Raw genomic sequence first — 19,146 nt, forward strand, 5'->3', positions numbered from 1 at the left:
CAAAAAATATCGAGTTATATACTTTTAATGGTAAATTGTATGTTATGCAAAATATATCTCAATAATTTTTTTTTTAATGCTTATTTTGGCAGACTAAATTCTTTAATATTAGACCCCTCCATAGGATTCCAGTTTCATCCATAACCAATTCATGCCATACAACTCATGTTTTAACCATATCAAATAATACATAACTTCTTTATACCCTGTGTTTTTCACGTCTTTATTCTAAAAATTTTCAAGCCCTTGAGATTTAGAAGAGTAGTTTGCAATCTTTTTGATCTCAGGAATTTTTACACTCTTAAAAGTTATCAAAGCTCCACATAAATTTTGTGTATGTGAGTTTTTATCTACAGCTATTTACCATATTAGAAATTTAAACTAAAAAAATTATTTTAAGTATATTAATTTACTTTAAAATAACAAAAAGATGAACAGGTTGCATATTAATATAAATAACATCTAAAAAATTATTGTACTTTTCTAAGTGAGAAAAGAGGATCATTTTATAATTTTACAAATCTTTTTAATGTCAAGATTACTAGAAGACAGCTGGATTCTCATATCTACCTATTCATCCTATCTGTTGTGTTTTAGTGAAGAAAATTCAGTCTCACATAGCTATGAAGTTTAAAAAAGATATTCTTTCATACTACATCAATAAATGACAAGTGGTAATTACTTAAAGGTTAGCTTCAGTGTGGTATCAGAAACCATGGTAATAAACTTTTCATAGTCTATTACATTAAAATTCATTGGTCTATCTTGAACTTTGAATGGATCATTTACCCGTGCCTGATATTATCATGTCTCTTGGAAAATATTTGTTTCTGAAGTTATGCATACCTTTCAAATGCTGACACAATGCATTATCCAATACTCCAAAAGTCACATTAGTAATATCACCACCCATGTCAACAAAAAATCCTTTAAGTGCTGGTAAGATATCAAGCCTATTTTGATGAATACAAGTCTTACAGAATTTTAATTTTTATCTCAAAGCTTAATTTTTATTATTTGCAACAAATACTATAGGTCATTCTCTTTGTAGTAACATACTCATTGTGTTCATTTTTTAGAAAATGTCTGTCACACACCTAGGTCGGAATAACTATAATTTGTCTGCTCTTCATTTTGTCGAGTGAAAAATGGTGCTTCTTAGAAGAAGCATGGACTCAATCACAGAAATAAGTGATTTCCTTCAGGTAACCATGGAACTTCAGAATGCAGCAGAAGTGCCTTACGTGCATATTAAAAAGATGTATTAAAAATCAAAATACAATAAATTAATTTTGTTTACACTTTCTTCAAAAATGTTCTTAAGTGAAACTGGCTCTTTCTGTTTTTCTTTTTCCTGCTATTAACTGGCAATGAAAAATACAATGTCTACTAGCACTGTTTGTTGCCACTGTTTTGATTATTGCTAAGGTACCAGTAGTTTAGCCACCACTGCTTTTGCACCATCAGTGCTAATGCCAACACAGTGAAAAAAAAAAAAAATGAATATCTAGTATTATGAAAATAGTTCTGATCTCTTAGACTCTTTGAACATGAATTGGGGATCCCCAGAGAACCACACTTGAGAGCCACATGTCTAGAATTATTCTTCTGTTCTCCTCTTCCACCTAGTCCAATAACCCAACAGAGACCTACTGGTCCTTTAGATTTCCTTAACTCAGCTCAGTTACTTTTTATTCTCTGGGCCTTTGGAATCTTGTTGATTCTACTGAATTTCAAAGTTGATTTACTTGTAGTTTTATTCTTAAACTGTGGCCTCTAAAGTCTATTAACTTATATTTATCTTCCAGGTTGCCTGACAAAAAAATTTGGAGCACAGAGATGAATAAATAATTAATACATTATATATATAATATGAGTATTTCCAACTTTGAATTGCATTAGTTTTTAGGAAAATGGAGGACCAAAGTGTATTATAATGTAAACTTCATAGAGATATCAATAAATCCCAAATATTTCTGAACTCTATGATCAGTACAGTTAAAGTTGCATTTTCACACACACACACACACACACACACACACACACACACAAAGTACACACACAAAGAAAGCCAAAATGGTATGTGCTAGAATATACAAATAGGTATCAATAAATATGATAATCTGGAGAATAAAGAAACAGGAATGTATATTTATAAAGTATATGGTTAAATTCATTTGGAAAGGCTGAGTAGGATTTGAATAGGCAAAGAGGGTTGTGAAGTACATTAAATGTTTAAAGAAAAATGAACAGTGGCAAGTATTACACAGGATGTACAGTATAAAGTTTGATCTAAAATACCTATTTTTGATATGAATAAACATAAAAGTAGCTACTGGATCTCACTATTTATCAGAAGAACATATATTAAGATAAGTCAACTGTTTTACCTATTAGTCAAATTATAAAAATTATAAAGAAATTGTTGGGAAAAGTGTGGGAAAACAGGTCTTTTTATAGACAGTTGATAAAAACAAATTGATATGGTCTTTTTTAGAGAGAAATTTGATCATCTGTAAACAATAAATTGATTTCACAATTTTAGTTTTAGGATTCTGTGTTAAAAAATAAAATACTCACATGTGTGAATAAGCATATTTATATGTGCAAATGTTCACTGTGACATTGTAGATAATGATGAAAACCAGAAACAACCTAAATGTTTGTCAATAAGAAAACAGTTAAATAAATTAGTTTATTCTTAGTATAGAACTAGAAACAGGCTTTCAAAAGAATAAGAGAGGCTTATATACTGAAATGAAAGCTTTACGAGACATAAGTGGAAAAAAAGCAGCTGAATAATTCATATAGGATCATTCTATTTTTGTAATTACAAATGATACACACATACTATATAAAGAAAATTCTGGAGATATGACAGCTGTCAATTATGAGTAAGTAAATGAAATTTATGTTGTACTGATGAGGTAGAATTTTTATTTTTAAATCCATATTACTTGAATACTTTATAATAAATTTATATAGTATTTTGCAATGTAAAAAGTAATGAAAATAATTAACCTCAGTATAGTGAAATTGGAAAAATGAATATACAGAAATCACATATAGAAAAGAGATGTTATATGAGGAATATGTAGACAGTACTTGTAAAAGTTGGATGACAGGAAAAAAAGCTTTCTCTAAATTATGTGTCTAATTTATACATTGCTATGCTTAAATATTTAAAATATTTTAAAATATTAGATTATTCCTTTAATAATAGTTTTCATCGAGACTATGTATTCACACAAAAAAATCTTTGATATTTATTTGAGAAAATACAATTCACTGAATATAAATAGATGTGTTTGAAGATACCATTTCACACACTGGAAGAAAATAAAATTAGTAATTTTTGTACTGAAAAATTATTTTCTATGAATTTTAATATACTAATTTATAAGAAGCATTATGAAGTAATATATTGAGAGTTCCATAATTAGAAACTAATAATCATAATATACATGCTACATATGCTAGCAGTTAATTGCTTCTTTGACTTTTGGGGGTTATATAATTTAGTTGTGTTTATTCCTGAATATAAATTCTAGGAGAATGTAATTGCTACATGGAATTACCACTCAAATGTCTTTACTAATCTACATGATATTATTTCCACCAAACTATTTAAAAATAAATTGTTGTACTTACTTTCAATAATTACTTGTCTGTCTTCCCAGTTATCTTTAATAAGCTGTATATTTCCAAAGTGTGCATCACTGTAAAAGATTCGGTTCGTACCTCTTCTTCTTTGACTATAGTCGAAAGCCAAGGCTATAACATTCTTGAAGTAATGTGGATTTTCATATGACCTTATTGGTGAATTTAAATTGGTTTCATCAGAAAGATGTATACTTTTTAATATTGTTCTCCCTGAATAAAGCAAATAGCCTTCATGTCTTAGGCAAGTAACTCCATCCTCTGCCAAATATCCATGGGCACAAGCACAAGTTCTCTGAGAATTTCCTCTATAAAGGCAGAGTTGCTGACATCCACCATTGTCCTTGGCACAAACATTAGTCCCTAGAGATGAAAAAAAGACACACACACACACACTTGTGTTTTTTTCTTTAGTTTTTCAATTTTTTTTTCTTATAGAAATATTAAAAATTTAATGTTAAATATTCTGGATTTTATTTTAAATTTTTAGACGGGTCAGTAAAATATTAAGCACTATAAAGTACTGATTTTCAAGTCACACGAAATTAAAATTTTGAATTTATTTCAAAGATCATGTCTTACTGCTTCTCTTACCATCCAAATAAAAGCATTAAAAAGTTTTCTTCTTATTTGAAACTGATACTGAGATTATAATAGGTGTATGTATTGTAATCTTTGGCATAAGTAACAGATTCACTCAAAACATTAACTGAATTCACCAAGAATATGCACCAAAAACTTTAAATTCTGTGTCTCTGAAGTATGTAAGGTATCAGAGGAAGTTATGGTTCCTATGTGCCTGACATCTTAAGTATACTGGGCATAATTTTTCTGCTCCAGTTCTGAGTGAAGATGTAATATGCTATTAACATTTCTCTATCAGGCTAATTCTTCTCTATGAAGCCATGACCATGATCTCCAAAAATATTACACCTTTCTTTAATGTTAAGACAAATATAATTTTTTTAATTAACATAAAAATGAACATTATTTTAACAGAGTTTTTTTTATATATATATCCAACCACTGTCATATCAGTTTCGAAATACACATTTTAAGAAAGTGATGACTTCAGATATATTTCACACTAATGGCAGACTTCTAGAGCTATAATCACTTTATATATTAAAATATAATCAAACATTTGGCCGAATTTTATTCTCTAATATCCTAATTGCACTTTGTATTTTTCATTGACTATTTAATTGACTATATGTGTCAAGTGTTTCTGAATTACTTAGCCCAAACCTCTACCGTAGACATGCCAGGAATATAACCAGTACGTATACATGCACTATCCTAGGCAAAAATATCTATATATGAACTGTTATATATTCATTTAGTTAGGTTATTATATGAATTCTGTAGGGAATTGGATGCATGATAAAAAAAATAAAAGATTTTGATCTTTTGGACTCATAAGAATCTCTAACCTAAATCTGATAAATGTTTTAAAAAGAGAAAAATATACCGTAAAATATATATTTTACATAAGAATGCTGACCTTTCTCTCTTACTCGGTTAAAGATTTTAACCTCCTTCAGGTTGACTCCAAGACCTGTTCTCATGGTTGTAATTTCAGTGGCATCATTCTTATGACCCCTTCTGATGGACCCATTGGCATGTGCCCTGCCAAGAAGATAAACATACATGACCAACACTTTTTAATTATTTCAAATCAAGCCAGTTATTTAATTTGAAGATAACAGATAGCCCAGCAGAAAGGAAAGAAGCCAATTTTATTTTAGTCTGTGACATTGAAATGATTGAGCCTGGAATAGTAAAAGTGACTGACTTTCTCATGGAAATTACTTGGCTTTGTGATATCCTTTTTGTGACCTTGCTAAGGAATGGCTAATCCTACAAGAGTAAAGCAACCGGCCCTGAAATAACATCTTGAGACTCAAATACTTATGAAAAAATAAATTACCTGTCAGACCAATAGATGTAAGCCCCAAAGACTACAACCGAAAACATATCCACATTGCTTCCTGACAGCACCATCTCACGATTCCCTCCAGTCTCAAGGTCAATTCTTTCTATTTTGTCTGTACGAGCATCACACCAGTACAATTTATTTTCCTAAACATCAAATAAAAGGTAATATTACAAGCTGTTTTCGATTATGTGTTTCATTAAGAAAATAAGAGAACACAAAGTAGACTAAAGTAAGTTAGCAGTTACGCACTTTACATACTTAAGAAAATAAATCCAACAGACCTCATAGTCAATAGATATGCCATTCGGCCATACAATTCCCATGCTTATGAGGACAACCTTCTCTGAGCCATCTAAGTGAGCCTTTCCAATGCAGGGCATCTGTCCCCATTCAGTCCAGAACAAGTAGCTGAAATTAAACAGTGGATTTATAGTAATATGCAGATAAACACAAAAAGACATATTATCAATAATAAAAACAGCAGTAACAGTCATACTCACAGAACAAAAAAAAATACATTCTAGAAATCAATATACATGTGTATTTGTTGCAACAAACTATTCTTTATTGTAAGAAAATATTTAACCATTCATAGAATTCATGAGGATGAATTCAAATCCTATTAAAAGGCCTTCGGTACATCCTGCCCCCTGTCTGAAATGCTCTTTTGCAACCCTATTGCCTAGTTTGCTCCTGTTTTCTGAATCTCAAACACCATTTCCTTCAAGAAAACTTCAGTGTTCTTTCTGATTATTACACCATCTACTCTGCTTCCTAATATCCATTAGAGTGGCAAATTTACATTTGTGTTTCTTTACAATATCATTTTGTATTAATATTTTTACACCCATTAGACTGTAAACTCAATGAGGACAGTGATATTTGCTCTTTTTGTTCACTATTACACATAAAGCAGTAAGTCATTAGAAAATTAAAAAAATAAAAATCAGTGGCAGGTAAATATTTAATTTATGAATGTATATATACATGCATCATAATTTTCACTTCTATTCACTTAGACTGCTAAAAGTAGCTATTCTAATATAAATTTTATAAATTACTCTGTGAAGTTTCTTAAAACATGGATTCATACAAAAGCAGATATTCCTATTTTAGCAAATTTTTAATACAAAGTGTAATGTCGAAGGAATGTGAAAGAAAATAAAATATATAAAGAAAATCCAGTGCATGCTAAAATAAAGCAACATGTCAAAAAATGAAAAGTAGGAAAACAGAAGATATATAATCTATGCTTTAGTTCATTTATTTATTCAACAATTATAATAATTATATTACAATGCAGAAATTCATGCGTTCAGATGAATAAGATCCATTTTTTTAAAGTATGTCAACTGAAGTTCTTATTCAACTTTTAGATAACAGCAATGACTAAAGTTGAGAAAAATGTGGCAATTGTCGATTCAGGCAAAAATGGGTCTGTATTCTGTGCATATTTGAATACATACACATAATTGATCATATATAAAAAGAGCAAGTGAGATTACCTATAAAAAAATAGACTTACATTCATATTTTATATCTACTCAATAGTTAGTATTTATCCACGAAAAAGGTACTTACACTATATGAAAATATGTGTATTCCCTCTATGTATATTGTTTTGATTTATTTTAAAAGTTCATTTTTTTAATGAAAATTTTGTATAAAACAAATGTGTTGAATTTTATAACCAAATAAAAAAGAAGTGTGGCTAGAAAGCCAACAATATTAATCCTGAAGAAAGTTTCATTTATATTTATAATGTCTATAAATCAGAAAGGAAAAACTTTATAGAGAGAAATCCAAATATTTTATTAATTACACCTAGAATATACCACACATGAAAATATTTATACTTGTATTAAAGTTAAGATTTTTTAAAACTCTGAGAGATTCATTATATTAAAAGATATTTTTAAAAAGTAACTATTTAACTGGAAGGTAAAATTTGTTGCTACATTTAATTTCCTAAGGGCAAATTTTAGCATTAATAATGCTTTTAAAATGCCTAGTCGGTCATTGTGTTAAAATGGCAGGGGATGTTAATCTATGAAGGAGGCATTTTGGGATCCAGGACAGACATGCAATTACTTATTATATCTAATTCTTGTCATCTACTTTAACATACTCCAAAGTTCAAATATGAATGGGAATGTACATAATATACCTTTTATTTAATAGGAAGTTGCTTTCAAATGAACTAAATGAGTGAAAAAATATATTATTTTCAGTAAGTAGGTTGTCAGACATTTAATTTATTTAGCGCTTATTCTCAGAGCTATGAATGTTGTGGCTCAGGAAGTTAATGATCCATTGTCATACTGCTGATAAGGGTCCAAGCCAGGAACTGCACTCAGGTTTTATTAATCACAGGCCTGCACTGTCTATGCTATGTTTTGTTCTCAAATATACATATAATACAACAGTATAATAATCTTATAACAAAGATTATGTTTTGTTCTCAAATATACATATAATACAACAGTATAATAATCTTATAACAAATGCTATTTTTCCTTAGGTATAAGGAATATAACAAAGAACTCCATACTTGAAAACATAAAAACAAAATACTAAAAAGCTCTTAATATTGAGAAACAAGTCTCTTTTTTTCCCCAAGTAGTCCCTATTCATTTTAAATTTGCAATACTTTCATGGAGGAGGCTTGGATGAATAGCAATAAAATAAGAGGAAAAAAATATATATTTAAAATAAAATTATCTTAAAAACAGATTTTATCCCAATTTTCAGTAATGATATGATAAACTATCATAACATACAAAGCCAAATCTGACTGCAAGAACCACTTTTGTGGCTAAATCATTTATCAACTTAATAAAACTAAAAGATTTTACACCTACCAAAATTAAGCAATCTTTTTATGAATGTCAGGCAAAGAATGCTTTATTTGCTCTATAAACTGAAATTGAAAGTAAAGAATTGAATAGAATCAGCACTTTGAGAACCTTCAGGGATTATAAACCAAATTTAGAGAAAGAATACTCTCTAAGCACATAAAACTGCAGTGAGAAACTTATGAATAATTTAAGATAGTAATTTACATAGATGTACTTGAGAAATTTTTAATGAACATAGATTCTCGAATCTAAGCATGATCTTTAGCAACAGAAAGAAATGAAAATTCTTGTCTCTGGTTTTTGAGACTCCATGGAAATTAAGATTCAGTGATGGTATTAAATATTGATGTTTTCTCCATTTTAGTTAAAATTGTGCTGTAGTAAATATCGAATTGTATGATATAGCCAAGAAAATTGCCTTTAGAGTATTAACTTGGTAAATCTAGCCCTGAGAATACTTCTCAAGGTTATTCCAGGCTCAGGAATTTTCAAAATTGTCAAAATCAAATGCTATGTTGTATAATTGAATTTTCTCCGGATCGAATTCTGTCCTAAAACAAAAATTTCCTTATTTAAAGAGGCTTGAAGTTACATAATTTAAAAACTCAAAATTTATAAAAGGGCATTCAAAAATGGTTTGAAGGATTATAGGAATACTATCAGAAATCATAACACAAATATCTCTATTGTCTTAATTAGACACAGAAGTACTTGGCAGGAAAATGTGCAATGAATACATGTCATATGTTAATTTCCAATTAATTATTGACATTTGGATAATAGGTAAAAGATTGAATTTGGTAGCAGTGGAGTTCCAAAAGCTTATCATATAATTTTTGGTCTTTAAAATTTTATTGAATTTATCATATAACGATTGTACTGATGTCAGAATTAATTTACACACAGGTATACTTGTAAAGAAAAACAAATATTTTTTTTCTGTCATAATTAGTTAAATTTAAGTTGAAAAAATATACATTTAAAGCATTATAAGTGTCTTTAAATAATTTCAAATAATTTGTGTGTGTGAAATAAGTCTAAGTTTACATAGAAACAAAGGTAAAGAAGTGTAAGAGAAGAAATAGAGAAATACATGTCTAAACTATTAAAAAAGAAATAGTATTAAATGTGGTTCCTACATTTTAGATATATGAACAATAGTAAAAAGCTACTAATTTGAATCAATTATTTTCTTTAAATTTAAGATTCTCTTCTTTGGCTGCTAAACATTTTCCCTGGAGCACAATTCTGGGTTGGAATTTTTACAATAAACTTGCCATTTATTCCCATAACTATGCCTTCTTTAAGAGCATATCACTATATCAGATATGCTAATGAAAAACTGAGATAATTAAAAATTTCCATGCTGACACACAAAAAACTGAAGATCATGTAATTCTTTTATATAGGCAGCTGCCTAGAGAAGAGAATCAAGAATGTCATTGTGCCCTCTGCCAGATCGGGGTCAACAATGCATTACTATAGCTGCAAAAAGTAAGAGGGAAAAAAAAAAAAACAAAAAAAAACAGAACAAAACAAAAACCCTACATTTAGCAATAGCAGTTAGAATTTATGTGAGCATGAGCTTTTTTTTTGACAAAAAATTCTTGTAATTTTCAATGTTTTAATCACTTAAAACTCATACTAATTGAATACTTCGTAGGACAACATGTTAATGTCTCCATCTTCAGAGCACAAGCAAAATTATAATATTGTAAAAGTCTGAACACATTGCACAAATAAATAAACTGAATCCTTCGTTCGCTATGAAGAATATGGTATAATATAGGACCTTCTCTATTTTGTGAAGGCTTCTTCACATTTCCTTTTTCTTCATTTATGTGCAGTTTTGTTTTGAAGAAAGTATTACATGTCGATTCCAGATCACTTTCCAAGTTTTGAATGTGTTACTATTGCATACAGGTTCCTGCAATATAAAAAGAACTCCACCACAGAACACTCTGCTAAAAGGAAGAGAGTCCAGAGACAGTATAACCTGAACACTACTTTTCAATTTATTTTCGTCTGTACTGTGGTGGATGATCCTCGAATATATTCTTTCACTGCAATCATGAGATCGCTCAACAAATATTATGTACCTATTTTGTGCTAATGCTGATGATACAAAAAAAGTCGGACTTAGTGATCCTCATGAAGCTCACTGTTTAACAGCAGAGGCAAATGGGTAAGTAATTACCTGAGAAAAATGTTAACAGAAATGATTAAAGCTTGCTAGTTGTCTCTATAAGTCATGAAAGTAGGGGCTTCAACACAAAATGTTGGAGTGCTGTGGTGAGAAAAGTTGTCACTCCTATAAACAATTTCAGAAATGAACTTTTCTTCTGTGCTAAAATAAAGATACAGGCCATCTGAGTTATCTCTTGTATAAGCTTTAAAAAAATGTTTTAAGGTATCATTGTTATAGAGGTCTCATTCTGGTAATTGTTTTTCTTAAGTTTTACACTAGCTTACTCCCTGGTTCACTACTTTGCAATACAGAGTAATTATATAAAATGAGTACTTGTTATATAAAACAACAACAACAAAATAATTTTGTTCAGCCAATACCAGAGAAGTACAGAGGAAAATTCTTCAAGCAAAAAATTTATTTTGCACCTGTAATCCCATAGTACATTAGGCTCATCACCCTATATTATATTTAATTCCTCATTTTATTTAAGTATTTGCATCCTGCCTAATTGCTCATCCTCTCTTTTTAATAAATATATATTGAACAAACAGAGGCAATTTCTATAGGCAAATAGAGAAATCTTTCAAACTTCTGTTTTACCCTTTTACTGTTCCTATTGGTCAGATCCCTTGAGAAATTAGTGACAACTTTTACATTTGTGTGTGGCTATTTCTGGTTTCCATTCAACATGGTTTTGGAGGGGGAATGACTTTTCTGGCCTTTCTTTTTCAACAGCCACATAGATACAATTATAGCCCAGGGCATCTTGATCATTTCTAGTCCATTCTCCCTCCTTTTAGAGGGAGAGATAAAATCCAAGATTTATGTTTAGAAGTCCAGGAATAAGGATACAGCACATTGAAAAAGACTAGATGAGTAGTACCTTACTATCTTTGGAAGAACGATGCCTGGAGTAGAATTTTTGAGAAAATTCCTAGTAAAAAAGTGTGACATTTTCTTTCATTTGTCTTTATAATTTGTTTATATGCCTCACCCAGACACATTTAGAGAGAGGTGGTTATGATCTGGGGAATTACTGTGGTATTCTCAAATTATTTGGCCATCATGGTATCTTAATATTATGTACTAGCACCCATATTCCACTATTATTTTCATTTCAAATCAAATTTAATTCTATTTTTTTTTTATATGTATTGCCTTGCCTTAAGATGCAAAATAAACTCTAAGAGATGGTGTTAGACTATGGTATACTTTTTCTATCTCAACAGATGCTAAACTGTCATTCAAGATCTCCTATATATCTTTGAGTACATTATAAAAGCATATTTTTATAATCAATCAAAGACCATTTGACAATATGTACTTGTTGAACACCAACATACTGTGCCAAGCTAAATCTCTACATTGGAAAGAAATACTTTTCAGTAACTTATTTACAGTCATACCAATGTAAAGCTAAATTAAGAAAGGCAATGTAAATCCTGGTATTTAAAAAGAAAAAGAAAAGAATACAGAGTATTTGTGCTTCACTTAGACATCATATTCCATGGGAAGTTAACTAATTTTTCCAGTATCATACTGTGACTTCCTATACATCACGATTTTGTTATAAGTAGAAAATGATTTTTTAACATGAAGAAAATTATTGCGTTTTAATTTTTTAAAAGGAAATGATATCTTACCAAAAAAAATCAATAGAAGAAAAAACTAACTTTTCAAGCTGAATTAAATTCATGCTTTCTGTTTTGCATTTGGCTACACTTTAAAAGATCTCATTTCCATTGTTCAAAAATAGCCTTCATGTCCACTTTCCAAGGCACATTTATATCGTGGATTCGGTTAATTTACTCCATTATGGTCTTTTTTCCTTGGCAATACCACCTGCCATGTTTTAACCTCAAATAGAATATTAAAATTAAAATGCTGTACTTTACTTTTATTATATGAATTTTGACACTTAAATGTCTATATAATATTACTTGGAAATTGATGTTTGAATAACTTGTACAGACTGGTCATTTTTAAGGCTTTCCTCTCTACCTTCCCACTAAATTCAAGTCAGTAAACATATGAATAACAAATTGGGAGAAACATATCACTAATATTTCCAAGCAGTAATAAACATTTCCTGAAAATAAGCTTAATATTTTAAAAGGTATATAATTTTTTAACTATAAATCCTGAAAAATATCTATCCATGTGACTTATTTAATACTTAAGAAATGTTTTTAGAAGGAGTAAGAGTATAGAGGTAAATAGTATTTAAAATATTGCTGCATATGTCAAAGACTTTTTCATTTTTTATGAAATGTAAATCTTGCTTCAGAGACAAAAAATTAAGAAATCAAAAATCTTTACTGAGACTCTCCAGCTGAGTCAGTGCTGAGCTCATAGTTGCAATAGGAGAAGTGTAAAATCTAAGAAACATCTGAAGAGAAATGGCAGGATTTAGTGACAGATGAAAAAAGGTGATGAGAAACTATGAAAAATCTAACATACATTTTAATCTTGTCAGGACAAAGGAACTATGATAACATAAAAAGAGATTCCATGATTAGTAAAGAAATGTAATGCAGTGATTAAAGTACAAAAAAATGAAAATGAATTTAAAAGTTAAATATAGCAAGAGAAAATGGCAATTAAAGCCTTAAATGAGGAGAAAGATGTTCGAAGAAGATATACGATGCTTAGAGTTGCTATACAGAGATCAGAGAGAACAAGAAAACTCAGAGTTAGAGAAAGTAACAGAAAAAATTAATCCTTGAATGGATAATCAATGGAGAAAAACGTCAAGAAGAAGGCAAATGGTATGAAATCTGAAAAAAAAAAAAAAAAAATATTTGGTTTTGGCTATGGATAAATTTAAAACTTTCCAGAACCAACAGAAGCTAAAAACCCTTTTCAGAAGTTCAATGAAGAAATAATGGGTATAGGAAGCTGAGAAGTAAACATGTGTGGAGAAATAAGACATTGTTTTTTTTTTTTCTTTTCATATAAGAGGGATCTCAGCCTATCTGAAAGAAAGACCTGTTTGAAAGGAACAAGTTAAAGATGATAGATTAGAAAATAATAGTTATTGCATTAGTTGCTCGAGAAAATTGATGCCATTGTGTCCAGAATAAAAGTGGAAAAGTAGATGTTAGCAAGCAAAAAACTTTCTCTGAGGTTAAATTCATTTATTTCAAAATATTCACAGTATGAATTCACACATGTTATTTTTCCATACCACCATGCTACTCTCTGACAACTCTACCATCTTCTCCCTCCACAGCTGACATTCTTAGGAACTTTTATGACTCGTGTTGATTCTGTGAACATCCCAGCTTATAGTTCCTTATCTTTGACTGTTCCAGGAACCTATATCTCTCTTTTTCCTTTGCCTTGCATTAGCAAGGACACAAACTAATCTTTATGACCAGTGAAAATTCTCTATTCCAATATCACCAATTTCTGGGATACCTGCTATAAGATGTAACTCTTTGTCTATCTGCTTTCTGTTCCCTATTATTCTTGTTCTATCTTGTTTTTTCTTTGATAAGGTTCCTCCATCACTCCCCAATTTGTCTCTTTATGTGCATTTTCTCCCTCTTCCTTTCTTCCATTTTCTTCTCTGCCTATGAATATGTACAGTTCCCCCCGACTCCCATTCTAAGAAAAACTTCCTCCATACTTTACTATCTTGTCAACATATCTTCTATTTTTCCCTCTTTCTCTTTCTTGGCCAAGTTTATGTCACTATAGTCTAAGTACGCTAGCTCCATTTTCTAATTATTTTTCACTTATTAATTCTTTATATTCGGCTTCTGTCCTTGCTAATTTCTTGAAATTGATAAAAATTACCAGTAGAATCCTAATCACCAATTGCATGTTCTGTTCTCTGCTTTTATCTCTCTTAATTTCTTTATGTCCTTAGATTTCTTTTTTTCTATACTCTTTCTTCGGTAATCTCTCCCACTACCATGGTTTATTACAGGGTTGGAACTCTGTTGGAATAAGTAGAAAGCAACCTTATATTTATTTAACTTCTGATTCCATTTATGTTCTACTCAATATCTCTTCTCTAGAATTTGTTGTCTCAGGAAGAATCCATGGCTTCCAAGACAATTTTAGTTAAAAAAATAAATAAATAAAATAAATTTAAAAAAACAGAATCATATTGTTAAGATTAATTTTCAGGCATAGAAGACTAGATCTTTCTAAATTCAAACTTAAATCTCACATCTATTTTAAAATTTCCTTACCTCTCTCCAACTCTGATCTGACTCCTTCTGAAATGAGGACTCATGATTAGAGAGTAACACAATTTTTTCACTTAGTTCTCTCTCCTATTTATTTTAGTCTTCCCCTTACATATTTGCTTCTAGCTCTCTCCATTACTTGTTTTGAGGGCAGAGAAAGAACCTTCCCACTCTTCCATAATACTCTCCTTGAGATGATAAAAGAAAAATTCAAAGAATTCCCTAATTTAAAGAATATTATAACTTCAATAAGCTCATATTACACTTCTGATATTTGCTTATGTGGGTTGTTTGGGGTGAGGGGCTAAGCTTAGGAGAGAGGGTCCAGGACAAGGTTAGATTTCACTTGGTAAACTGGAGAAGGTGTCCAATACGGCAGACCTTATTGCCTATTTTATGGCCCTGACTTATCTTCCAGCTACATCACCTACTCTTCCCTACATTTATATTATGTACTTATACTTTTGCCAATGAACTTTGCGTTGCCGATTTTTTGATTATTCTATTTTTTCTTCATATAATACATCTCCATTCTATCGCAGAAACATTTCTCCTTCAAGTCTCCTCTGTAAAGCCTCTAGCAATCACCACCATTGCTGCTACTACCCTCACTTTTACTACCTACTCAAATTATATGCTATCTCTTCCCTTAAAACCCAATGTAATCTTATAATGGTCTTATGGAAGTTATTACTTTAACATGACATTTAGATATGAGATTTCAGCTTAAATTTTGTTAATCTATTCTTTTTATGCCTGAAAAGGAGTCTTACTTTACAGGATGAGACTATTCTTTAACTGAAATTTTATACTTGTTTAAACTGAAAGTTTAAACAGAAAATGCACTGTGAACAGAAGCAACCTCTTATTTATATCATAATACTTCATTAGTGCCCACCAGTGTTTTGCACATGGTAAGTAGTCCTGTTTTGTCAAATGTACTGAATTAATGGCTGAGGAGGAAATGGAGATGTACTGGAATGACCTGTTTCACAGTGTGTAGTACTCAATAAATGTTCATTGAATAAATGGACAAAAAAATGAATTATATGTGGTTCCTTTGCCTGATTTTCTCGATCATCATAGAGAACAATAAGTATAGTTATGTACTACAATAGCTATAGAGATATAAAATATAGTTAAGAAAAAGAAGGTCTAGAATAACAACTAGAGGGTGTATATTAGGTTTCAGGAAGAAATGAAACAGAAAACTATAGATTAACAAATAGCAGTACGAGGTGTATTAAATTGAATCTATAAAAGGCCAGGCACAGAGGTACTCTGCAATACAAATAAAGTATTGGACTTATTACAAATATGAAGAGAAAACATTCTTTATTAGAAATAAACCTATTTTTTATGTATATGTGGAATTTCATAACATTCATATTATACTTGTCCCTACCACTAGAATAATTACTCATAATCCAGCGATTGATCAGATTTTCTCTATTGAGGTAATAATGACTTATTGCTTGATTATAAATTATAATTTTAAAAGAGAGATTTAAAATACCATCATATTGGAAGAAGACATTTTTATTTTCAAGTTTATGGGTATTATGTGGACATATTTAATTGAGTTATGTGTTTTATTCTTGGAATTAAATGAAATTACAGTTTCCCTTCCTGTCTTAATATGCGGTGGCGTGAATCCATGGGCACATGGCGGTAGTAGGCAAGAAGCTGTACTGGGACAAGTCAGAGTCAACTCAAAATGCTTTTATAAACCTTCTCTCCTAATTTTTCTCCATCACCATTTCTCATTATTGTTTATTATCTCTTTATTTATAGTTCTAACCTTTAAATTTTTCATTATAATTTTATCCTGAAACTATTAAAACTGGTTTTAGATATGCTTGATATTTTTGATTATTCATTTCTATACTGTTTAATGGTATATATGTATATATGTAATATGTAACATATACATACACACATAATGTAGCATAGTCTTTGGAGTTTAGAAAAACTTAACTTTCCCACATACAAGCTTGGTGACAGAGTAATATATGTAAAATTGCTGACTCAATTCCCTTATCCGTTAAATAGAGAAAATAATACCACTCTAGGTTTGTTGAGAGATTTTAAAGAGAGTGAAGAAAGACCCACTGGTAAATTTTGAGCAAAGAAGTAGCAGCAACTTATATTCCAGAATAATTAGTAAGACACTACATGAAGAATAGATTGTAGGACTGCAAGGGTAGAAGATGGTATCCTATAATCCAGAAATGTTGGAAAGTGTAATAACAACTCAGGCTAGGAGGTTTGCAATGAAAATTCTATAAGTTGGTAGTATATGAATGTATTCTGAAGCCAAACGTAACAGAATTCCTGGTATACTGGATATACAGAATGGAAGAGACACCAAAGGTGATGCCAAGTGTTTTGGCCTAAGCAAATGAAATAACATAACTGGCATTATCCAATGGAGAAGTCATAATTACAGTAAAGATTCAGTTTAGTTATGGATCTGTTAAAGTTAAGATTTCTGATGGATTTTGTTCTAGATAGCTGTTTCTCCTTAACAAACCAATCAAAATTTAGAGGCTTAAAATAACATTAATTGAGTAGCCTATAAATTGGCAATTTGGTAAAAGCTCTACATAAACTTAGCTATTTTTCACATCAACTGTGATGACAACAGGGCAGGGATGACTTATGGCTGGGGAATAGAGTAACTCAACATGTCTAACACTTGGTGCTAACTGGCAGCTGAGACCATAACTAGGGTTGTTGGTTGGAACATCTACATGTGTCCTCTTCATGGGGCTGCTTGGCTTCCTCACAGCAGAGTGGTGGCATCCAGAGAGGACCAGGTAGATGTTTTATCTTCTTTTATGATATAGCTTTACATAATATCACTCTTATAATAGTCATGGGCACAAACAAACTCAAGTGTATAAAAAAGGCATTCCACTTATCTTTTTTGAAAAGCGTCAGTGTCACATTGTAAGAGCATGCAAATGTCAGATATTGTTGTAATTACCTGAAGAATTAAAATTTGCCACAGATCTCTAAATAAAAATGTGGAATAAGCAGTTGAACATAAAAATCTAGAGTTCAGGAGTGTGGTCTGATCTGGGCATATATATATTTTAGAATCTTTAACATTTAAGTGGAATGAGATTACCAAATCAAGAAAAGAAAAACACCAAAGATTGAGTTCCAGGGAATTCCAACATTAAGACGTCAAAGAGAAAAAATAACTAAGGAGAGTAAACTGGGATGACTGTTGAAATAGACCAATTAAGGGAGTTGGTTTTGTTCTTCCTTATATTGTCTCTCTGAAATTTATCCTCAAGATCTCTCGTAATAAAAATTGAGTTTGTTCAGATATCCAGTATATACTGTTTGGTCTGGGATCTTACTCAAGCCCAGGTAATGAAACATAACTTGTCAAGATAATTCCTTTCTTTGACTATTGACTGATCTAAGGTTGTACATGTAACCCATTTCTAGTTAAAGAAAAACAAAGGGATTAACAATAAGACCTTTCTCTTCTGAAATAAAACAATACAACTTAAGAAAAAGGTGTTTTGTCCGATTCTCCCTCCTTTAAAAACAAAAACAAACAAACAAACAAACAAATAAAAACTCTATGTCATACCAGCATGCAAAAAACACAGTAGAGTAATATAAGGTTTTATAATGGGACTACTTCCATATTATTAATATTATTGTTCAACATCTCACTCTTTACTAGCCAGTGTACTAAACTCTGGGGATAGAGAAATAAACCAGACACACATGGCTCTTCTCTCATAGAGTTTTAGTGAAGAATAGAGACATTATCCAGTCCAGTGAAAAATAAAGCTCCTAAGTAAATAAACATAATAAATAAATAAGCATATATTAGTACACAGAATTTATAAAAAATGAAAGCATGGATGTTTTGGTGTCATATAACAGAACAATCTAATCTGTTTGAAAAGCCAAGGAAGAATAAATAAACTTTATCAAGGTAAATGTAGGAAAGAAAACATTGCAAGTAAAGGGAAGAGGTTGTTTAAAGGCTGGGAGTGGAAGATTATAGGACAAAAGAGATATAGCAAAGAGAGAGTAGCAGAAATTTGAGACTGCAAATTTACAGAGGGCCTGATTAGGAAGGGTCACAACAGAAATTCTGAATTTTAAACAACAGTCAATGGGAATCTCTTGAGAAGTTTTAAGCAGATTTACATTAAAATTAAAAAAAAAAAAGCAAACTCTAACTTTCAGCAAAGTTAGGAGATCAATTGAGAAGTTATTGCAGTGGCATACGTGAAAGGTAAGAGCAGATTTAATTAGTGTAGAGGC

General features: G+C 30.5%; 1 protein-coding gene across 1 annotated transcript in view; it reads right to left on the minus strand.

The window, feature by feature from the left end:
* LRP1B (LDL receptor related protein 1B) overlaps window positions 1-19,146 on the minus strand; it is a 1,653,662-nt gene that overhangs the window by 383,393 nt on the left and 1,251,123 nt on the right. Inside the window, exons 38-41 of the mRNA XM_006921044.1 lie at window positions 5,881-6,007; window positions 5,591-5,742; window positions 5,165-5,289; window positions 3,652-4,023 (exon numbers count right to left, since the gene is read on the minus strand). Of these exons, the coding sequence (XP_006921106.1) occupies window positions 3,652-4,023; window positions 5,165-5,289; window positions 5,591-5,742; window positions 5,881-6,007 (776 nt within the window). The remainder of the gene's footprint in view (window positions 1-3,651; window positions 4,024-5,164; window positions 5,290-5,590; window positions 5,743-5,880; window positions 6,008-19,146) is intronic.

Source organism: Pteropus alecto, unplaced genomic scaffold (assembly GCF_000325575.1).
Source record: "Pteropus alecto unplaced genomic scaffold, ASM32557v1 scaffold3, whole genome shotgun sequence".
NCBI lineage: Eukaryota > Metazoa > Chordata > Mammalia > Chiroptera > Pteropodidae > Pteropus > Pteropus alecto.